The sequence below is a fragment of the Rhamphochromis longiceps genome, linkage group LG6, assembly GCF_057381845.1.
Source record: "Rhamphochromis longiceps isolate RC_006_pf linkage group LG6, R_longiceps_female_GT1.1, whole genome shotgun sequence".
NCBI lineage: Eukaryota > Metazoa > Chordata > Actinopteri > Cichliformes > Cichlidae > Rhamphochromis > Rhamphochromis longiceps.
This window is the reverse complement of record NC_140562.1, coordinates 21,681,850-21,706,097: the sequence shown is the minus strand read 5'-3', so window position 1 is coordinate 21,706,097 and position 24,248 is coordinate 21,681,850. Positions and strand designations below refer to the sequence as shown.

Sequence of the window (24,248 nt, the reverse complement as noted above, 5' to 3'; positions counted from 1 at the left end):
CACAACTACACTCTAAAGAAGTTCAAGGGCTTCAAATTGCTCACGGGGGCATTAGCAGTATTAAATGAAAACATTTGCCATTCCTCAGTAGCTTCTAACTCCCAGTCACCAGGGTTTAACTAGTATTAGCATAGCACGGCGGCATCTAGATAGCCAATAATGACCATGGGAAAAGGACCCCTCCGCAACAGCGACCCTCACAATCCATTTCCACACCCCTGCCACATTGATCGAGTGAAAATGAGAAGTCGGTGTGTCTGTGTCCGTGACAAAAACGGTATTCTCTTCTCATCTGCTTCTTTTGCAATCTGTGGATTTCTCACTAAAACCTGTTTTAGTTTGCAAATGAAAGGCTAATTGGAATTGAATGTGTTGGGCTCTGGCTGATTGATGAGTTGGATGTGTGCAGGGATGCAGTTGGGGGCAGTGGCGATGGTGTGTGTGTGTGTGTGTGTGTGTGTGTGTGTGTGTGTGTGTGTGTGTGTGTGTGTGTGTGATTTGAAATGGGAAGTTCAATGGAGGCGGCAGCTACTGAGCACAAAGTGTCATTAAGTATTCATAAGTGAGGTGTAGACATTTGAATGACCTCGTTTGCGAGTGTGTTTTTGCCATTATTTACATTTGCATGGCACACAGGGAATGCTCCACTGCCCTGCCACACGGGCAGTGCCCTGGGCTTTAACAAACATGCATACGTCGGTACATGATTTGCCACTGAAATGTCAAAGTCAAGGCTGCTCATTTGAATACTGCTAAAGATGGCTGAATAATAAAAACACAGCAACACTAAGGGGCCTTGTTACCCAGAGTGAATTGGCCAGAGGCAGCAAGTTGATGTATAGTACCAACAATTTTCCCTTGTTAGTAGGTTTACTTTCTAGGGGTGCAACGATATTCGTATCGATATTGAACCGTTCGATACAGTGCTTTCGGTTCGGTACGCATATGTATCGAACAATACAACATTTGTAATTTATTTTATCAATTTTCTTTCTGACGATGCTGTCTGTGTTGAGCGCTCAGTGAATCTGTGTTCGACTACTCCGCCTAGGCTGCACTGTTGAGCGCAGATCCACTGAGCGCTCAACACAGACAGCATAGTCAGAAGGAAGAGCGCAGGGCAAGCTAGCAAGACAGAAGTTAAGCTCTCCTTGCAACATGGACCTCCCCCATTCAGATCTGGCGTTTGGAATTATTTTGGTTTTCATGTGACGTATGACCCTGAAGGTAAGCGAGTCATGGACTAAAGTAAAACAGTATGTTGGATGTGCCATGCAATGCTCAATTACATTGGTGTGAACTAGTGTGTTAGCGCAGTTAGCTCGTTAACGTGTTGGCCGTCTAGCCCCATGCACGGAGCGATCGGCGGTAGCTCGTTAACGGAGATTTGCCGTGTTGTGGCGTTAAGGTCATTTCAACGAGATTAACCTGAAAGCACTAGTGGGAACACAACGAATATGACTGCACATTTACGCCGACATCATCCTAGTGCAAAGACAAAAACAACAAGCATGCTACTAACTTTAGCCGAGTCATTTAGACAGCTGTTAGCACATGATTCTCCTTATGCTGCTGAGAATATAGCCCAGAAGAAGCGGATAGTATAGCTTTTATTTTGGAAAGAGACATTTCTCTGTAATAAACTCTCTTTTCCAAAGATGAGTGATTCCTCAATCAGATACAGGGCTTGCAATATCGCTAGCCCGACGTCCCGGAGCTAGCGATTTTTTCAGTCGGGCTACCAAAATCTATCTCTTCCCTGCCCGTCGGGCTATTGTACGAAAAATATATGTCAATGCTTTTGCATTCTTTCAGAAATGTAGCTGGGTAATTATGTCATTGGCATCGGTGAGCCACTGTCAATATGTGACATATTGAAATCGCGTTTGAATTTGCGCTTGTTTTTTTTGCTTTCACTTTGCAATCTTGCGAACTGTGTATAGAGAGCGACAGCACTAATCTGTGAGTGATGATAATTTGTGCACCAATTCCTCTGACATCGTCTTATCAATCGTTAGCTTACTATGCAAACATGACAAGTGAAATCTCCCGCAGCTTAAACATGTGAGAGGTTGGTCGCGCAGAGAATCGCTGAGCTTATGTGAGTGCGTGTGTAAAAGCATTTCAGTTCTGCTGAGCCAAATAAGACAGGTCAGGGTGAAGAAGTGACAGCCAAAGAAAAGCTTACCACAAAACGGAGAAGTTATGACAAATCAGACTATAAGGCAAAAAGAAAGTGCAGCTTTATGGTTTCATGGACAAAAGAATTTCTGTGGCTGTAATATGATGAGCTAAATAACCAGGGCTGCACATAAGTGGTCCGCAGGTGCGCATTCGCTGTCAAAATAAAAAACAGGCACAAGGGTTAGGGTAAAATTTAAAAACTGTACTTTTGAGTTAAAATATATATTTATAATTTTAATAAATGACAAATTAAAAATGCATGAACATTTTTTTGTATCGAAAAAATATCGAACCGTGACACCAAAGTATCGAACCGAACCGAACCGTGAATTTTGTGTATCGTTGCACCCCTATTACTTTCCTTATGTCCGTATGTGTGCCAAGTGAGCCTGTGTTTTTCAGTTTCGCTTGTCTATGCATCTACACTTTGGTCTTCTTTTGTTGTGTGTCTAGGCCAGGTGGAAGGATACAGCGTGCAGCGCCGTGGCAGCTGCGGCAAGAGGACAGTGATGCTGTATGGAATGAGCTGGCCTACTTGAAAAACCTCACCAGAAAACTCTCTATTGAAAAGTAAGTTGCCTGCATTAAAAATTCCCTGCCTGAAAACTTCCAATCTTTAAGTTGCAGTAGACTTGTTAGCTCACATGTGCACCTAGAGTTTAGCAACAGTACTGACACTCCCAGCTTGAAGTTACTTGAGAGATGCTTTTCATTTCATGTTACTTCTTTGTTACTTCTTCTCTTTGCTCCTTCTTTTGTCTTTAGTCTGTCTCTGGATGTAGTGTAGCCATTGTCTTGTTTGATCTAGAGAAGCCCCCTGTAACCGTACCACTAACACTGACCCTCTGCAGTGCTACACAAAGCTTGGCCTAAAGCCATGGTCTACCTCTCTCCAGTCTTCCCTAGCCTTCACCTCTGCTCACCTCTTCCCTTCTCTATCTCGTGCCTCTGTAACCTCCCCTTACCCTCTTCCTACTTGTCTTCCCAGTTGTCTCCCTCCGGCCTTCTGTGATGCTGCAGTAGGCTGAGGCCAGAATTCTAGTACTTCCCCACCACCACCCCCTTCATTGCTTTCCCCTCTGCTCACCCCCCTGCCCTGTCCTCCTAATCCCAGCTGAGCTCATTATGATATAGCCCGGCTGGCTCTCTCCAAGCCTGAGCTGTCTGAGCTAATTACAGGCTAGCAGCCCTAGTGCCGCTGATGCTGCCTGTTAAGGGATGTCCGTCCGCCTGCCTGCCTGCCTGGCCACGACTAGAACTGAGCAGACCCGAGCACAATATGATATAGAGGCGGGGCGTGTGGGAGTGAACAGACCGCAGTGAACATGCAGGTTCCTTGGAACTGACCTGCAAGGAAAACCACAAGGGATGGAGAGCTGCTGGCCTCCTTCCTAGCTGTGCAACTGCCTCATCCTTAGGGGTTGGTGTTGATCCCCCTCATGTGCCCCTGACCAGCACTCCACCTCATTTCCTCCTTTCCCGGCCCTCACATGCGACCTCACGACGGTCGCTTGTGGAAAGTAAACTTGGCTGAGATGTTTTTAACTTGCACTTTAGAAACAAAACCTCTCAATTCCAGGGCAAGCATCTTCACACACGTACAGCTCAGCAGGTTCCCTGTCACTTTTCCCATCTTTATTCTGCTCCTCCTTTCATACCTGTTGTGAGAATTAGCAGGAGTGAAAATAGTTTGGGACTGTGAACAAAGCCAGCTTAACCAAAAAGCTTTACTTTCCCGCAACTCACAATGCAAATTTCAGTTGAATGAGTCCATCCTAGTGCAAATAATCAAAGACGGTCCTGTTACCCTAAAGCAAATGCCAGGAAAGACTTGGGGCATGGAGGGAAAAATTTGCTTTTCACTGACTAGTATAATAATAAATGTGTTCATAACAGTTCTGTCAGATAAGTGTAATTGTTGTCTCATAACAGCTAAAATAAAGGCCCTTATTAAGCTTTAAATAGCTAGTGGTTGGTTTAGAGGAGAGTCTCTGTATAAACTCTATTTGTCTTTCATTTGGTTTCCTCATTGTCATGATATCATTCACAGATGCCTTCTTTCACCTTCTCCAAAAACAGCACATTTAAAGCACTGTCTTGAGGCCCAAATGACCATTTCCCACAATGAATATTGCTCTGATAACTTGTGCACAGTGGGTCCCTAAAGCACTAAGAGAGGGTTATCAAAACCAGCCCCCTGTAATCTAAGCACTTGAATAGCAGGGTGAGGAGGAAGGTGAAACAGGTCTGTTCTGTTTGTTCGCTGATTTGTCGGCTCCCTGTGGTTTAATTTAAGGATGAATTAGGCAACAAATTACTTATTATTTGACAACTTTTTACTTGAAAATCATAGCAAACACCTATTGCGTGAACTTGCAGGAAGGATGACTTTTCATGTAACATTAATAAAGGTCTCTTTGGGCAGCACACGCAGCTAATACTAATTTGTTGAGTTTTGAAATGCTTTTGAATGAGTATTATTTTAGGCTCAAGTCTGTATGAATATGAATCAGGTCTGTAAACTGGCAGCACTTTATAATAATGTCACACTATTATGCATTAGTAAGGTCTTAGTTCCTTATTAAGAAGTGCTTAATTAATCATTTATACAGCATTGCTCTTTAGTATGTCATTTATAAATTCAAATATATTTATCCATCGTTTACTGTTATCCCATATACAGCTATCACTACTGTATCGCTATTATTGCTGCTATATTAATGTTAGTAATAATCATAATCATAGACATAGAAATAGAAATAGTAGTATATTTGTATTTATAAATGGCATACTACAGAGAAGTAATGCTATATAAATGATGAATGCACTTGCTAATACCTTTGCTTCTGCACGGACAAAACATTAGTGCTGTTGGTCACTGATGTTAGGTCATAAAGGTGCATTCCAAGCTTTAAAATTTTACAATTCCTACCTCCAACTTGGAAAAAGTCTGTTTCCAAAACAATTGCCTAGAAAACAGGATAAACAGGATGCAATAATTTACAAAATATTAGAACGTATCACCAAGTCAACATATTAAATGCTGACTTACAGTATTTAATGCACGTCTCCACGCTTAAATTTCTCAAAGGTGGCGTGCCAGATTTGGTGACCCCACTTTTAATGTAGCATTAAAAGACTAACAAAAGTTGTGTATTTCCTGTTTCCTGAGAAGTGCAAATTGTTTTATGTGGGACTAAGTTTAGATCATAGGCATATGGTGGGGGAAAAAAGGAGGGAAAGCATATCCCTGGGGGAAATAAAATGTGGTGGTCCATTTTTCTAATTGTAATTTTCTAAAGGCCATTTCCTCTTTAGTGATTTGATATGCCATGTTGCATTTGGCACAGCTCAGCTTATGCAGTTCCTTACAGCTGGCAGTGTTGCCAGCACTGGGAGGACGCAGAGCATCTTGATCTCCTCTTTATTTTATCTCCCCTAATCACTTATCTCAAAACACGAACAGATTTTTTTAGCTGCTCTTTCTGTTTAATGCCTCTCAGTATTAGGCTATATTCCTGCTGAGCTCTGCTCTATCATGGTTATTTTGCATTTCATCACAACCCATCTCTCCAGTTGTACCATTAGCCTTCCAATATTAGCTGCTAGTTTTTACAGATACTGCTTTAACAGCCACTAGAGTCACACAGTGAATTTCTTTAGTTTTCCACTTTTCTGTAGTGATCGGTGATGCGGGCTCAAAATTATGTCACAATATTTAAAGATAATTTACTGACAATTTAAAAAAAGAAAAGAAAAATAACTGAGTGTTTTGTTGATGCTTGAAAGCAGCATTTATAAATCTTTTCAAATGCACCACAGTCTTCGATAATGCACTTCCTAATTGGAACTCTAAATATATTGAAACAAGATGCCAACAGCAGCATTATAGTAGTGGCCCAGTATCATATCCAGTCCTACAGCATAAGTCAAATATCAACATAAAAGCTTTAAATTTAAAATAAAATTATAGTATAGCCACTGGTCTAAACCTTGGTTTTCCATCCACTGTTTGCTTTCCCTGTCATATGGAGTGCATCTAGCCAGTGCTCCATCAACACCCATTTGAGCCATTTGTTCACATTTGGGTCACACATCACCAGGTAGTTGTTCCTCCTCCTTCATAACCTGATTTTACTCAATGGTCTGTTTTTTTTTTTTTTTTTGCCTCAAGTGGTAAAACACATGTTGTTTCCACCTTTAGTGGGAACAGTTTACTTGCATATTTTGCAGAGTGCTGTGCTTTGCCAGAGGTTGCTAAAGTAGCTTCCTTTTTAGGCACCAAATGGTCATCAGAGGCTGACATCTGACTCTTGCTCTTAGACATGCCTGGGCTTGTGTCCTTGTTGTACACACTAGGGAACATAAAGGCACGCTGTTGCGAGCAATAATAGCATGATAAGATATTTTTATATAACATAAAAACATTTATATTGGTGTTATCACAGCCAGTATGATGTGACATAGCCCTTCTTGCATCTCAATAACATTTCTGAATTGAAGCTGTGTTTTTTTTTTTTTTTCTGAAACAGTTGTTTGGGCAGTGTGGTGGTGTAGTGTCACATTACAACAAGAAGATCCTGGGTTCTAGCTCCCCACAATCATGATAAATGGATGAAGAGATGGATAAATTGATTTTTTTTTAATGGGAAACATTGAGTGTGTGTTAAAAATAGCAGTTTTGGAGGAGACAGTTGACCTAATGTTGTCCTCTTCCCCTCACCCCAAACTGGTCCAGGCAGATGGCCGGGCTCAGGGAGGGCCGTCTGGGGCTCTTGAGGTTTCTTCCTGATAAAAGGGAGTTTTTCCTTCCCACTGTCACAAAAACACTTGCTGATACGGTGTCATGACTATTTTCTCTGTACTAGTGTAAGCACTTTGAAGCAGCTGTTGTTGTGAGTTGTTGCTATATAAATAAAACTGAACTAAAAAAAATTTATATACTGGAAGTTAAAGAACGAGTTTAAATATTTCCATAAGGTTTATGTTAACCCATGCTTTGAACGGTTCATCATTAGGGCCCACTTTGATGGTTTTTGCTGTTCATCGATACAAGGTTTCATACAAACTCCTTTATGTAATAATGTCATCATAACCAGATCAGTATAAAGGGCAATGTAAACATTCAGCATTTAAACCTGTTTAGAGTATCTCTTAGCTTTCTCTATGTTTTTTAAACAAAAATAACATAATAAGACAAAAAATAATAAGACAAATAAACTAACTGACACCAAGGACTATTTCCTACTGGTGTTGGTACGTAGCTGAAAAGCAACTGTGGGCATGGTATGCTAGAAAATTCGCATTGGGATCATTTTATCTGCCTCATTATGCATCTGTCTGCGGCGCTCCATGTCCGTGCTTGTTAATTGTTGTTAAAGGTCTGTTGGTAAAAAGAGGCAGGATTATTTAGGCTCCATAAACAGAATAAACACATGCAGTGCACCCTCAGACTTAAGATGCTATACTCAGACGACATCAAAGCATAAATTAGCTAGCGATTACTGGGGAAAAAGCCTTTGAGATCATTTGCAGTGCTCCTCTGTAGAGAGTGACCATTATGGACGTGAACCTCCCCAATAAGCGACGTTGACTCTAATTAAGTTTAATAAAGTTTACCCTCATATTCCTCTATTTTTTTTCGTTTCATCTTGATTTGCTAAAAGGTATTAGAAGTAATGAGAGTCTTTTGCCTCCCGGACCAGGGCTTAGTTGGAGGAGGGACACATTTGTTCACACAAACAGACACACAAACAGAATGTTATATGCATTTTCCTAAATCAGACAACTAAGGTTTTCCCTCATTAATTATTTGGAAAGTCAGTTACTATGCTAAAAAAAAGCCATCTTTACACTTAGCTGGTAATTATGTTGCAGGCTTTAGTGGGTCATCTTATCCCAGCGGTCCCCAACCTTTTTTGCGCCACGGACCGGTTTATGCCCGACAATATTTTCACGGACCGGCCTTTAAGGTGTCGCGGATAAATACAACAAAATAAAACTAGTACCGGTACTGAAAAAAAGAAGATTTATTCATAACACACGTGAAAAGACCCAGGAAAACCAAGTTAACGTTAAAAACGATAACAAAATAACGCTGAAAACTGATAAAAACCCTGAAAACCATACATTTCACACCTGAGCCTCAACTCTCGCGGCCCGGTACCAAACGACTCACGGACCGGTACCGAGGCCCGGGGGTTGGGGACCGCTGTCTTATCCGATCTTATCGAGACAACATTACAACTCTCACAAACACTATTCATACTTGCAGTAGAAAACAGTATGTCTTTTTTTTTGGTCAAATTTAAAAAGATTTTAATGGACAGGCCTTCTCATTCCCATGTTAAAAAAAATACACCATTATGATATTGTTTGATTTCATTTTAGGATACCTAACGGCATCAACAAGCCTCTTTAACCATGAGTAAAGCGGACATCCTAGGTTGTGGTTGTAACACAAATCCCCATTTACTTCTCAGATGATTGGCCTATGGCAGGAGTACCAACCTCTTCGAGATCCACTGCTGCCGCTGCCGCTGCCGCTGCATTGCCCACGGCTAAAAGTAGATCACAGAGGAACGTGAACTCCACCAGTCACTGTTTCTGCTGACAGCAGTGGCTTATCCGCTGAAACTCCCTCCATGAACAAACAGCCTCCTAGTCCGAGTTTAACCATGGGGGAAATCTCCCCACACACCCCAAAAACAGGAATCTTTCCCCAGTGATGAAAATGCCAGTGGTGTTTTCACTTTCTCACCCTGTTCCCCGCTCTGTGCCGAGAGAGAAACCAAGAGGAGGCTGGCGTGTGAAATCACAATGGCTGCGAATGATGCGTTGCGTTGTACACAATTGTGAAGGAAAACACTGGCAGTTTGTGCTCTAAGCTGTTTTCGGCGCAGCACATGTAGAGCTGAGATCAAATGACATGGAGTGGATAGCTTGTGGCTGAAGTACCAGCACAGCATGAGCGCGAAAATGTTTTTTAAAACGGGGCCAAAAGAGCGGCGTGAGACATAGACTTACATTGTAGACCACATCATTAGCAAACATAACACCTGTCTGTTGCCTTTAGTTTAGTTTCTGCCAAGAAACTTCTTTTGCTTTTATGCCTGCTGAGTGGTTTTTTTTTTTTCTCTTTTACCTTAGGTGAAGCGGCAAGTTGAGAGGGAATTGAAAATTGTCCAGCTAGCTTCATTTGATTTATCATCCTGATTAAAAAAAAAAAAGAAAAGAAAAAAAAGACTCAAAGAACTCTGTAGGAGTTGAAGCTTTAGAGAACATTTTCTCCTTAGCAATATGTAGTATATGACAGGAAATCATGGCTTCATTTCAAATAAATTTCACGTTACTGGAGGTAGTGCAACATAGGGAAAAGATGGGGAAGGTAATTTGTTTCAGGTGCAGGTTGGTGTAGTTTGATGCACATCTAAAACATAGCTGGGCAGCACGGTGGCACGGTGGTTAGCACTGTTGCCGCACAGCAAGAAGGTCCTGAGTTCAATTCCACCATCAGGCCGGGGTCTTTCTGTGTGGAGTTTGCATGTTCTCCCCGTGTTTGCGTGGGTTCTCTCCGGGTACTCCGGCTTCCTCCCACCGTCCAAAGACATGCAGCTTGTGGGGATAGGTTAATTGATTAATCCAAATTGTCACTAGGTGTGAACGTGCGAGTGAATGTGAGTGTGAATGGTTGTCTGTCCCTATGTGTTAGCCCTGCGACAGACTGGCGACCTGTCCAGGGTGTACCCCGCCTTTCGCCCTATGACAGCTGGGATAGGCTCCAGCGCCCCCCGCGACCCTGAAAAGGATAAGCGGAAGCGAATGGATGGACCATATCTTCAGTAGAGTGAAAATACTTTGCCTGTATTTATCAGATTACTCACTCAAGGAGTTGGAGTTCATCCTAATTTGAAATCACATTTTTGACATTTTTATTTCACTAAGAAAAGAGAGAGGTTGTAAAAACTGGAAAGTAAGAAAACAGAAAACTTGTGGGACTTGTTAAGGTTCAAAAAATATTGGGGATGGACACCAGAGGAAAAACCCACAATAACAACACTGGTCCGGTCGGGTTGAGTCAAACGATGATTTAATGATCACACACGTGGGAGATGAAAGATAAAGATAATTTAACATTTAACTTTAAAACTGAAACAAATGGAACAAATAGCATAGCAGTCAATTCTAAAATGCAAATTCACCAGTGAACCAAAGGTGTTTAAATGTTTTGGGTGGGTTGCACGGTTGCCGTACATTTTCTTCTGGAAAATCTCTTATAGATATGAGCAGAGTCTGCCACAACTGTTACTGAGTACAAGTTGCAGTAGTCTTCCATCTACAGGATGTTATGCTGTGAAACTGCAGTCCCCTGGCCAATGAACTCCATTTGCAATCCAATTTCTTCTTCATCTAAGAAACTATGCTTATCCTTCAGCAAAACTGAAAGTTTTACATATGAGCTTTGGTTGAGCATCAATACCATCAGCATCCAAACAGGCATAAAAAAGAAACATGAGATGGAGCAGGCTCCTTTCACACACTGCATATTTCAGCTCATTTGTCCCATTAACAGCCTGGACACATAAGGCAGTGCCTCTGCTTCATCGACTGGAGTTCATTTATGGAGGAAAATCTATAGAAGAGCGACACATATCCATCTGCTTCCTCACTCCCTTTGGGAGAGTCATTTGTGTACTTATTTAGGCTGTGGTCAGCCATTAGACTATGCCTCTCTGCTGGACTGTGTGGACTAAAATGCTAATTACTTCCCATCCCTTTGCTATGCTGATAACTTCTCCCATGTAATTTTCTTGCCATATGTCTGGAAGAATCTCCTGGTTGGTGTAGCAAAATTAGATTGGTTGAAACAGGTGCCGAGTTTGTGTTAATTGGCATTATGCACATCATAATTCACCCTTACCACAAATGCCCTTTTACTACTCAAATGCTTCATAATGGAACATGCTTGCTCAGCTTACCACAAGCTTTAAGAATCAGCCAGGAGGAAGACCTGCCTTTGTAATGAGGTTAACTGAGGGAAGAATGCCACTATAGTAGGAGCTTGTTTCTAGTGTTTCTCTTTGACTCCGTGGAGCAAAGGGGAGGGAAATTAGGTGTGTGTTTCAGGTGTGGTTGTCTCAGTGGGTTTGTGTGTATCCTCAGTAGACTTCAGTTGGGGTCCTAATAATAACTTGAAAGTGCAAAGTCTAGAGCATGGCTCCACATAATTAGCCTTTAGCAGGAATCAAGCTAATTGCAGAGAGGTAATTGGGCACACTTTACAGTCTGTTTGTCTGCCGTGATACACACAAACACCCACAGTTACACACTGTACTTTCCCACCTTGGCGTTTCATGTTGCTTGTCACTTTGATTTCCAGATGAATTAAAAAGCATTTTAATTAGTTGATTTCTTCGCCGTGTCATCTTTTTTTTTTCCTTGGGAACAGAAGCCAGCAGATAAGATTCGAGTTAAAAAGTCCATTAAAAGTTTCTACATTAATGGCTTCCACAGTGGAATTGAGAGTAAAAGATTCTCATCACACAGTTCTTGTGTTGATTGTTTTTTTGCGTTTCTTTGTTACTCCTTTCATATTTTACTGTTCTACAGCCACAAACCTTTGGAAATAAATGTTGTGCAACTTTACTCATTTTGGGAAACTGAAAATGATGTTCAAAATTGTTGGTTGGTTCTAGTTTTTATGATTATGCTACTAAGTAAAGAAGAAATGCAATTGTCAAATTTCAAATTCTATGATATTATCGCTGTGTGACCTTTTGACATGTGCACTGACCTTGAATTTGACCTTCCTAGTAGCAGGAGATCTGTAATACTGCAAAGTGAACTTAGAATTTTTTAAAGCAAATTGAAATATCCCAGCAGTTTTCATTTTCTTTCACAATATGCTGTTGAAAATACAAGTGGGCGATATAGGAAAAAAAATTCTGAATAACGTATCGGTGATTCCAGCTGGCAATTTATTAATGCAAACACAGCATTATACACAATTTAAACTCAACTAAACAATAAACATAGGTGTAATACATATATATATATATATATATATATATATATATATATATATATATATATATATATATATATATATATATATATATATATATATATATTTTTTTTTTTTTTTTTTTTTTTTTTTTTTTTTTTTTTTTTTATTTAAAAAAATATTAAATATCTCACAAACAGTAGCCAATCAGCTATTTCATACGTCATATCTGGACTCAGTACATCAAAATCTATCAAAAAGAAATAAAACATTTTATCTCTGAAGCACACGTCTGAAAAATGATTAACCAGTGTTTCAAAAAACATAGATTTGACTTAGCAAACTTTGTTTGAAGGAAATTTGATGTTGTGTTTAATGCAGAGCTGGCTTGGAAGAAGAGCTTGACATGCTGCGAGTCCAGGCTGCTATGGACCGGGCCACAGTAAAGGAACTCCACCTCTGTCTTGCAAACAAACACCAAGGTGAGCATTTTCCTTCACACTAGTTCTTCTTTTTGTCAGGGAGTGCCTTAAAAATTACGAAATAATGTTTTTCTCTTTGGTCTTTATTAATTTGAATGCATGTTTTAATTTGTCTGAAAATAATGAAACTAAACTGAATTCTACGCAGTTATTCTGTTTTTAATTTTAAGCTCATTTTGTTTGCAATGCTACTTCTTCTTCTTCTTCTTCTTTTTTTTTTTTTTAATTAAGCACTGGTCTGGTCAGGGCCATGTGCATTACTGCGCGGATTTAATAAGACTACTCCCAGGAGAATTCATAGGACAACTCAATTAAGACTTGATCAACTCCTGGTAAATTGATTAGGACATCAAGTGTGGTGTCCATCTTGTCTGCATGTATTATTCCTGGTGTTAAAAATTACATCCCTTTTAATCCAATCTGCTGCTTTGTCAGATGCTGACCACTGCAACCAGTGACCTTAATTAACTAGTTCAATAACAGATCTGTTCTATATCACTTTAATTTTCTTCACAGCCAATGATGGTGTCTGGTGAAGATGCAAGCATGTGATTTAAAGGATTGCACTAATTAAAATAGTGGCTTGACTTCTGTTGACAGTCTAGTTAGGAATATGAGAAAGCAGCCTCTGTTGAAAGGACATGCTTGGCTTTACATTTTGTCAGGGAAGAATCCCTTAACTTTGAAGGAGTGTGGTCTCAGCAATAGATAGGCATCTGTGTTTTCTGATTTGGTATAGTTTTAATACAGATTATGAACATGTCTGCTGTTTTGCAGTTCAAATAAGGTTACACCATTGTGGCAACATTCAGAATATTTCATATTAAATCTAGACTGAACTGAGTATATTTGGAGTCAGTTGGACATAAAGTCAAGACTCTTAAGAGGAAATTATGGATGGCCATAAGATTTACTCCTGAGGAACCGCTTTGACCCGATCAAAAAGATGCAAGGTTCAGTCGCTCACACCAGGATCACACTAACGAAAGACAGCAGATGAAAGGAACGGAGTCTTTGTGCTGCTTCCTATGAGGAGACACGGGAGGGATGTTAATGTATGCTGCAGTGCCAGAACCTCCTTCAACAGTGGGTGACTAGGGAGCCACCACGTCTTCTTATCAAGGTAGTGCTGAGGTGCCAACTCCCATGCCACCAGTGCTGGAGCTGGATAATTGTCTCCCAACCTGGTTATGTACCCAGCGAACACAGCAGCCCTCCTGTCCTATTTGGTGCTCTGTCTGATTGAATGTGACATGTAGGGAAGACAAAAGGGCAGGCTAATTCAAAGTAACAAACTTCCCTGGGCAAAGCATCAATGCAAAGCAAGGGAGCAGCAGCTCTTTACAACATGACCCTCTCTCTTTTTCCTCTCTGCTTCTGTGGCCGCTTTTTCCCCCTCAACTCGTTCTCCAAAAGATCAAGTGACCTAAAAAGTCAAGGTCCTGAATATTTAATGTTTCCAGCCTCATTGTACAAATTATTTTGGTCATCCCGTCAGGAATGTTTAAATAGGAAAGAAAGAAAAGCAGAATGTTTTGTATTGTTCTCTTTCAAACATTCGTTTCGGTGTCTCACTATGGGGAACACTCTCTCAGCGTTGTCCTCAGAAGCCTCTATATCATTACTCCAGCCAGCATTGGCTGGCAGTCGTGACGCTTGCGTCAGGGAGGGGCCACCCTCCTCCCTATAAAAGGGTGTGAGGCAGCATCACCCATCATTCAATTTCCTCTTCTCGCTTCTTAGAAACCTCATCTCTCCTGACTGTGAACGTGAGTCCTAGCTTAACTGTCCATGCGAGCAAGCTAACACCTTGGTCACCGGGCGCTAGCACGGTTCGCGTTTCGAGTCGCTTGCTCATCACCACAGAGCCAGGTCGGAGAGTGTGTTACCTGCCACCACGCACCTAGCACAACAGCTAGCTGACCAAGCTAACAGTTTTTTGCTACACACGGTCACCAAGCCAGGTAGCACAAGCGCTAGCCACCACACTAGCTAGGTCATACTAGCTCACCATAGCTATCCGACCGAGAGAAAAGAAAAAAAAAAAAAAGATCAGCGTTAGCCGTCCAGCCAATTCCAAGCTAGCTCCACCAAGCTTCCTTAATATGGCAGACTGCAAACCACTGACCAGAATTTGCCCCTGCGGTTGCAAAATCTCAGGTTCAGATACACATGACGCGTGTGTGATGTGCCTCGGGCTGCAACATGCCCAAACGGCTATTTCCACACCGGGTTCATGCGAACACTGCGCTTGCTTCACCCTAAAAAGTCTTCGCCGAAGGCTAGCCCGCCAGGCTAGCCTGTCAAAGAAGGACCCAATGCTGTCTCCAATCGGCCCACCGATGGAGCACACTGAGTCAGCCACACCAGGCACCAGCTGGGGCGACGAGATGGATATCGTCCTCCCACTGGCGGATGATGCCGAGGTCAGCTGCGAAGCTATGTTGTCTGATTCCCTCGAGGCTAATGATGAGCTACTCAGCGAATCCTCTGAGGGAGCGTCGGAACATCTTGTCTCGGACGAGCATGACAACGTTTTCTTTGCCCCCTCTTCTGCGACACAAGGGGCCGATTGTGATAACCCCGGCACACAGTCCCGCGGCATGGAGCTATTTGACGTTGCAAAACGGGCAGCTGAAAAGCTGGCGATCCCATGGCCCGCGGTGACAACGGAGACCTCCACCTCACGATACGAGGGTAAAAGGCTCCCCAAAGTGAAGTGCACTACTAAGCAGATACTGCCGCTTTTCCCCGAATGCGTGGACGAGGTTTCCATGTCATCTGGTCCGTCCCTGCCCTCCAAGGCCAAACGCCTGCAGTCCTCCCTGGCTGACAAGGCGTGTAAATCAGTTGCCACCACCGTGAGGGCATTGAACGCCTCATCGCTCCTGCTAGCCTACTCGGCGGAGCTCCAGGACCAGACTGCTGCGAACCTGGATGCTAGCAAGCTGTGGGAAGAGCTGGGCATTGTTACGGACCAGTGTCTCCACCTCACTAGAGCAGCAGTACAAGCGGCGGGCAGAGCTCTCAGCATCATCGTCCTACAGGAGAGGGCCAGATGGCTGAACTTGTCGGAGCTTTCAGATGGAGAAAAACGTGACATTCTGGATGAAAGCATCGACCCCGCTGGCCTTTTCGGGACCGCCGCTGCCACCATGCAAAGACAGTTCGAGAAGAAAAAGAACAAGGGAGAGGCCCTGCAGCTGTGTCTCCCTCGGAAGACCCCCCTCCTCCCAGTTGCCGAATGTTCGCTCAGGTCACCAGCCGGCGTGCCGATGTTTAGAATCCCTCGCCGCCCAGCCCCACAGGTTGCAGCCCAGGGTCCCCTAGGATCGCAGAACCCTAAGACCCACTGGCCCAGGAAACATGTCCCGCCTGCTGCCGCTCAGGGTGCCCCACCACCAGCCAAGAAGTCGGACCGCAAGAAGAAGCGGACTGCCTAACATCCCCCACGGGGAGATCGGAGCCGGACCAGCCCGGGCTCCAAGTCCATTCGGAGAAGTGTGTTCTGCCTCCACCTTTCAGCGCCTGGGACTCGAGTTGGATCCCACAGAGCGCATTTCAACAAAGAGACGACGAGACACTGTTCAGCTGAATCAAGCATGTCACACAAAAACACACTGTTTATTAAAAATTTACCCATTGCATCCAGGCATGTTGCCAAGGGCACGGGAAAAATGTGTGAAAAACACAGAGTATGTTGAAAAACATAATGCCCCCACGCACCCAGACACCACCGGGGTCGATTCCCTCAGTGGTGTCCGGCCCCACGAGCGCTGGTCAAGCGCAGGCCGCCCGCACATGCGCAGTCGGGTCTGGCCCGCAGGACCAGTTTCCGCCACAAGAGGGAGCCAAAGCTCCGTCTACTGTGGAGTGCCTGTCTTTGGGGCCGCTGTCAGCAAGAATAGAGAGATGGCGAGCTCTCGCTGCGCCAGAATGGGTTGTGAGGACATTAGGGTGAGGCTATCGTTTACAATTCGCAACCACCCCTCCCAGATTTCACAGAGTGATTTTCTCTCTTGCAAAAGGCGAATCAGCCAGGATCCTGCAAGAAGAAATAACTACCTTGCTATCAAAGGGAGCAGTACGAGAAATACCCCAGGAGCAGAGCCAATGCGGCTTTTACTCAAAGTATTTTCCCGTAGGCCCAAGAAGGGAGGGGGACTGCGTCCGATACTGGACCTACGGGCTCTGAATCAGCATCTGAGGTCATACAAATTCAGGATGTTGACGACCACCACTCTGCTGCATGTAGTGCGCCCAGGCAATTGGTTTACATCAATAGACCTGAAGGACGCATATTTTCACATCCCTATTTACCCGCCTCACAGAAAATTCCTGCGCTTTGCGGGCGGGTTACGGTCCCGTCCTTTGCACATGCTGGCTCGCAGGCTGATAATGTGGATCAGCATCAATCTGTTGTCACTGAGAGCTACTCACATTCCAGGAGCTCTGAACTTGGGAGCAGACTTAATGTCCAGGGGAAACCCGCAGTACGGGGACTGGACCGTGCACCCACATGTGGTGACCCAAATCTGGACCCGCTTTGGCCACCCACAGGTCGATCTGTTTGCCTCGAGGGAGAACGCTCAGTGTCCACTGTATTTCTCCCAGAGGGACCAGGAGGCTCCACTAGGGGTAGCTCACAACTGGCCACAAGCTCTGCTTTATGCATTCCCTCCACTGGCCTTAATTTTTCCCACTCTAACCAGAGTGAGAGAGAGAGGGCTAACAATGATATTGATCGCCCCAAGGTGGACGAGGTCCCATTGGTTAGCGGAGATTATGCCCGTCTTGTGGAGCGAACCTTGGGCTCTCCCTCTCCGACGAGAACTAGTCTCCCAAGCCAGGGGGGAGATTTTTCACCCTCACCCCGAGCTCCTCGCCCTGTGGGCTTGGCCCGTGAGAGGTTGAATCTGAGTACAGCAGGACTCCCCAGGGGTGTTATAGCCACTATACAGAGTGTTAGAGCCCTCTCCACAAGATCATAGTATGAGAACAAGTGGAGGGTATTTGAGGAATGGTGTGGAAAGTCTCTCCTTTCTCCAAGAACTGTTAGATAAAGGAAAGGCCTTTTCCACAATTAAAGTATATCTAGCAGCCATTTAAGCATGCCATGTGGGCTTCGTGGATGGCCCAGTGAGCCATCACCCGCTAGTCTGCCGTTTCATGAAAGGGGCACAACGGCTCCACCCAGTGTCTAAACCTCTCGTTCCCACGTGGGATTTATCCCTGGTGCTGGGGGCAGTTTCACAGCCACCATTTGAACCACTAAACCAGGTGGAAATAAAAATCCTGTCTTTGAAAACTGCATTGCTCCTGGCTCTCGCATCTGCGAAACGTGTCAGTGATATTCATGCGCTGTCAGTACACAAAGAGTGCACCTGATTCACGCGGGATAACTCTAGAGTCACACTCAGGCCAAATCCGGCCTTTGTGCCCAAAAATCCTTATCTCCAATGCATCCCATTGGAGCTGGAAATTTTTTGCCCTCCTCCTTTCTCGTCCCCTGAACAGGAGCGCCTACATGCTCTCTGTCCAGTTAGGGCTTTATGTACCTATAGAGAGAGAACGAAGGCTTTCAGGAGGTCGGATCAGCTGTTTGTTTCCTGGGCTAAACCACATCTTGGCAAGCCCGTTAGCAAACAACGCATTTCCCACTGGATTGTTGAGGCGATCCAATTGGCTTATTCCAGCTTCTTCTCCCCCCCGACTAGAGGGATGGCAACCTCTTGGGCCCTTTTTAGGGGCGTCTCTATAGAAGAGATATGTGCAGTGGCGAGCTGGGCTTCACCTTTGACCTTTGCAAGGTTTTACAGGTTGGATGTCACTGCACCAACTCTAGCCCACACTGTGGGGCCCCACGAGACCTCCTAAGTGGGCAGTCAGTCGTTCAGATGGGCTTATCTGGCAATACGGGAGTCTGCATATCCCATAGTGAGACACCGAAACTAATGTTTGAAAGAGAACTTGAGGTTACTCTACTCCGTAACCCCCGTTCTCTGATAACATGAGTGAGGTGTCTCACCAGATCACCAGTAATGATATAGAGGCTTCTGAGGACAACGCTGAGAGAGCGTTCCCCATAGTGAGACACCTCACTCATGTTATCAGAGAACGGGGGTTACGGAATAGAGTAACCTCAAGTTTTGTGTTGCCCTTCGCATATACGTAGGCAGGGAAGTTGTTTGTACTTCAGCAGGTAGATACTGGGTAGGTAGCAGTGACAGAGGTCTGTTAGATTGTGTTAGATGTGTTCATGAATACACATGCATCAAATGCCTAAGCACTTGCACTCTTGCATGCTTTCTGTTGTTATCATAAAGTCTAAATCATATGTTTGCCAGGGCCACTATTGAATTTCCCAGAATAAAGCTGCATGTTTGTCTGTGGAGATTAGAAGTCCTTTGGGGAAACACAGTGGACTACAAAGCAGTGCAGCCTGGGGCTGTGTATTCACAAGGGATTCAAGCACTTCTCTTCGTTTGTTTTAGGTCCCCAGAGAGAGGTTGCATATAGTATACACCCGCCTGCACTTCTGAGCCCTGTTTTCCTATTTCCCGGTGGACTATTAAATAAAACACCTTTCTATTAATCTGAAGTTAAAGGGCTGTGTAAGATTTTTGAAACCAAAGGTGTTTTTTGCAGTGAAAATTCCAAGTCCACATGAAAACAGCGTTAGGGATTTTTCAGATTTGATTGACAAAAAGGAAAAAAGACACTGAACCTCAGGAAGGAAATTAGACCTTACTAATGCTAATTGATTTAAATGTACCCTTTTTATAATTATTCTATTGATTGAGCAGCTTGAATTTGACACAAAGTGTCACAATAGCGAGCTTTGTTCTTCTTTGCAGAATTACTTCACAAAATGGTTGAGGAGCACCAGGTCAAAAGCAGCACTCCGAAAAAGCCTTCTCTTCTTTCAGGTCGAATGGAGCAGTTATTGAAAAAGGTACAGCACTATGCCGTCACGGGGTGTTCTTTGTCACTGCCTATAAAGGAAATCCAACACAGCCATAAGTTCAGCATGGCAGCTCTCAGAAATTTTTGATTTTGCTCTTTCAAGGATAGTTTAACGGTGTTCGTATGCATTGGAGAAGGGTCATGTAGTAATTTCCAAGCACAGTATCAACTAGACAGTCTATAAATTGCCAAATATAATTTGTGTATCCCAGAAAATACTAGTTGATTTAACGTAGATTTCATAGGTTTGGAGGCATGTTTTACGCTCACACTCACACACACATTTAAAACCCTGCTTGCATGAGCTTATATGTTCCCCCACCCCTTCAGCTTTCATGGCAGTAAATCATCAGGAGTGGGGATAGCCGTCTAATTTTGTTTGAAGGGTACCAGGCTTCACCAGCAGGCAGAGAGAGAACCAAATAAAAGGGAAAAATTGCCTGGAGGCACAAACCCAGCAGGCATCCACTGTTCTCTTAAACAGTCTCCACCAAAGATCTAACAAATAGACTAAGTGCTCATGGTTGCAGCGTAGTTAAAGGTGATCAGGGTAACGGGGTGCAAGTCAGATGTCCATAACCGTGTTTGACTGGGGACGACGGTATTGCTCCCCTCTCCGCCCCCCACCCACACAGCAAACTGTAATTACGCACTTGGGAAAATATCAGTGGAGAGGAAAACTAGTAAATCACGATATGGTCTTTCTCATTGAATCTTACTAATATTAATACTATAGAGCAGGTTGTTATTTTGTCACTAGCAGTCCAAGAATAAGTATTTCTGGGGGGTTTTAAAAACGAAAAAAAAAAAAAAAAAACTACAGATATATAAGCCAAAATTGATTATTTTGTAGCACAGAAGCCCCATGTATGTTTTTTTTCTTTTCAGATTGATCAACTGGAGCAAAGAATGATAAGCATGGAGGAGCAGACAGAAAGGCTGAAAGATGAAAAAGAGCAGCTACTCGAAGTCAACGAAGACTTGGCCCACAACTGCCGCAAACTCCAAGCCTCTTTGGATCATCAAAGAACTCAAGAAGCTGCTCGTGAAAAGGCAGCCCATGCGCAGGCCGTGGCTCAGGAGGAGCAGCACTGTAGTGAGGTCAAGGCTCTAGAAGTACAGCTGGCCTCATCTCAGAAAGAGGCTACAAAGCTTCATCAGCAGTTGCTGAAGCTGAGACAGGAGCTGGGGATTCTCAGAGCAGCTAAGGACTTCTATAGAAATCGTGCTGCAGGACCGATGCGGGCAGGTGGGATCGCTAACAGCATTAGCAGCAAGGTCAAATTCAAAACAACCAGGCACAGAGGTCTGCTACGGCAGCGCAGCCACCAAAGAGTCAGCGCCAATCAAGCCATCAGCTGGCAAGGGCCAAGCTCCAGTGCCGCTAAAGACGAGTGGGAGGACATGAGCGTAGAAAGGTAATGATACACATGCACGCGCACTGACGCACATATTCTCACACACCCCCTCTCATTATTTTTAGGTGTTTGGGCAGAGAGGATGGGCTGGCTGAATAGTTGGGGGGGGGTAGCAGCAGCAGCATCGAGGGGACAACGTGCATTTGCAAAGCGTAAGCAAATGGGTGATTGAATTTCATTGTCTGTCTAGTTGGTATTCAGGAGCCAAAAGAAGAATGTGAGCAAGAATGATAGAGAGAAGGAGAGAGGAGGGGGGGAAACTACTGTCAGATCCTTTGAAATATCATGGGACGCCTCGCTTGGAGCTTATTGACTGAAATTTGCATGCAAAATTAGCCACCTCTCTACACAAAGTTGAACCGATGCCAGAAAAGCCCAGGGATAAGGGGCCGCCAAAGCCTTGATACCTTCCAGTGATGCCATTTTCATGCACTAGTCACGCTACCCCGAAATTGACGGTTTGGCAGTTTGATTTAATTTACTCGTTCTTTGCATATTTACTACCCCCCATCGACAGCACTAAGGATCCCCCTGCAAGGACCCAGTCCACCCCCTCCTCCCAAACACACACACACAGACACACTCCTATATGAAGCCCACCTTGCGTCTAGTTATGTTAGTTATCTTGTGGCATGTCGGTTCACAAATGTATGTGTGTGTGTGTGCTGCTCTTTTTTTCCTCCAGCCACCCCATTGCCCCCTCCCAACACACACACATAGACATACACACATACGCTTCCTTTCCATCCCACACTCCTCTCCTTAGCTCCTCGCCTTAATTTGGTTAGATGAATTTTGAATGACCCTACTCGGATCAGTACCAGATGTCTACAAGCTGTTTAACACCCTCTAAATTAAGAACCATCGACAGTAATTATTTCATGTATGTTTTATGCAAAAAAGCCACTGAGCCAACATCTATTGAGTGATGGCTGAAATGATTTGATTTCAAACACTCGCTGATATTTATTTCCCTTCTCTTTCTCTCCCGGTATGCCTTGCTCTACACGCTCTCTAGCTCAGCCCTCCTAACTCACTACCTCTTCACCGACTAATTCATCAGACTCTAATCCACCCCAGCTCTATCCGCATGAGGCCGTTTAACGGGGACTGGGTGCAGCTATGCCCTGCTTTCCTAATACCACTCCATGTGGCTAATAAGCAGCAGTCTAATAAACGCTTTACCTGAGAGGAGGATCTAAGTGGATTTTTGAAGAAGGGGCCTAAACTGAGATGTTGTCTTATTTAAGGCACCTGTCAACTGATTTGCTACTGTAAAGCCTTCTGTGCCTCGTATCTTCTAGGGGTCCTCTTCACAAATGCTGTCTATGTCTGGTTGACATTCCTGGAAGGTACAGTATTTCTGCCTAAGGAGCTTTGGCCTAAATAGCACCAAATAAAGATGTCAGACTCGTTAAGGCTACTGACAAGTCTTTGTTTTTTTTCCCCCCCACCTTATTTTTCTCGCTGCCTCTGGCACCTGCTCTCAAGTTTTGAACTGCTAGAGGCAGCTGACCAATTTAAGCAGATCAGCAGTTTTGCTGCTAAGCAGGAAAGAAAAAGAGCAAGCAGGTATCAGACTCAATCATTCAGTTATGCTAGAAGGAATAAAGGATATGTATTTTCGTGTTATATAAACTCTTGATCAGGGCTGCAGGACAGTACATTTCGGATGATTGGGCCACAAATTATGGATAAGGATAATATCAAAGATGGCAAACATTAATTTTCTCTCAAGGTACCAGAGTTTAAAAACGCTACTGGAGGGATTTGCTGTGATTGAGAACATAAGAGAACATTCCTTTAAATAAAACAGTAGCATAAGAGTAGATCAGGGATGTCAAACATAAGGCTCGGAGGCCAGAATTGGTCCGGCATATAATGTGGCCCACCGGACGGCTTTGAAGAATGTGAAGAGGAGGATCAATTTTGCCATTTTTTTTACTGTATTTTCAGACGTTTTACAGCTTTTCATCCTGACAAAGAAATCACCCATAGCCATTCACACAACACCAAAATAATTAATTAATAGTCCCTGTTCTTTCACTACCTGCTAAATAATCATTTTAAAGACAATTTTAAAGAACAGTAGTAATTATTATTAAAAGAGCATTTTCTGTGAATTAACAAAAACTTTGTTTTATAATAACAGGATATTCTGGGCATGGGCTACATATTTATTTAAGCCCAAAGAGTAGTGCTTACAGATTTATTTTAATACTGTTGAGATTGCACTTCTTTTTCTTATATTAAAATATTACCTGGATTAAATGTGTAGTTGAATATGCTTACTGTGACAGAAAGGGGAATTTCACTAGTTTGGCCTACTTAAGATCAAAGCCTGTATGTGGCTCACAATGTAAAATGAATTTGACATCCTTGGAGTAGACAAAGCTAATCTTGGGTCTTAAAAACGTACAAGTGCCTTAGAAAATACATTATTCCTAAAGGCCAGCAGGAGGCGACTGCTCTGATTGCAAAAAGAAGTCCAATTGTCTCTCTGGATTCATGAGCACAGTAAATTTTTTATGGTTCACATCCAAAATTAACATGATGGTCATTTTGTAAAATACAGCCCCATGTAGAGTAAGACAGACCAGCAGAGTATGCTTTAGGCTGTGCCTACCTGCCTGTGATTGACAGGTTACTACTGTAGGGGCATGCATACTGTATCTGCTCAGTTCTCGGTGAGATCCACCCCTTACACCCCTTGGATGCTCTCATTTCCTCAGTGTAAGCATCTGCTGTCATTATGTTTCTACATAACAGGTTATCTGTATTTGCTCCACACAGGTTTGGACTCAGCATGTAAAAGCTTAGACATGTCCTCACATATAGAGTGGAAGCACCATGTACTGTAAATATATATATGGTGTGTCTTAAAGAGGAACTAGGGAACAACTAGTTAGACTGCAGACACAATTAAGAACTCCATTAATAATACTAAATTTAAGTTGGATCTATTTGCTGTCATCACCAAGTCGATGCACGCAACCCTGGTGTTAGTGTTGGTGATTCGTAATCTTTAGCAAAGTCCCTGTGCCCCTTCCAGGCTGGTTTTACCCCTAACTAGCCCCCAGGCTTGTCACGTTCCAGTTAGATCCTCTCTCTGTGGTCTTTACCTCCGCTGCTTCTCCCAGACCCCACCTTAATAAACCCGCCAGCGTAAATGTCACTGGCTTCCACCTTCACGTC

At 43.6% G+C, this 24,248-nt stretch overlaps 1 protein-coding gene across 2 annotated transcripts in view; it reads left to right on the top strand.

The window, feature by feature from the left end:
• Positions 1–24,248, top strand: part of cntln (centlein, centrosomal protein) — a 95,058-nt gene that overhangs the window by 34,476 nt on the left and 36,334 nt on the right. For both annotated transcript variants that reach the window (XM_085409715.1, XM_085409714.1), the window contains 4 exons: positions 2,638–2,754; positions 12,569–12,669; positions 19,527–19,624; positions 20,524–21,053. In XM_085409715.1, the coding sequence (XP_085265841.1) occupies positions 2,638–2,754; positions 12,569–12,669; positions 19,527–19,624; positions 20,524–21,053 (846 nt within the window). The remainder of the gene's footprint in view (positions 1–2,637; positions 2,755–12,568; positions 12,670–19,526; positions 19,625–20,523; positions 21,054–24,248) is intronic.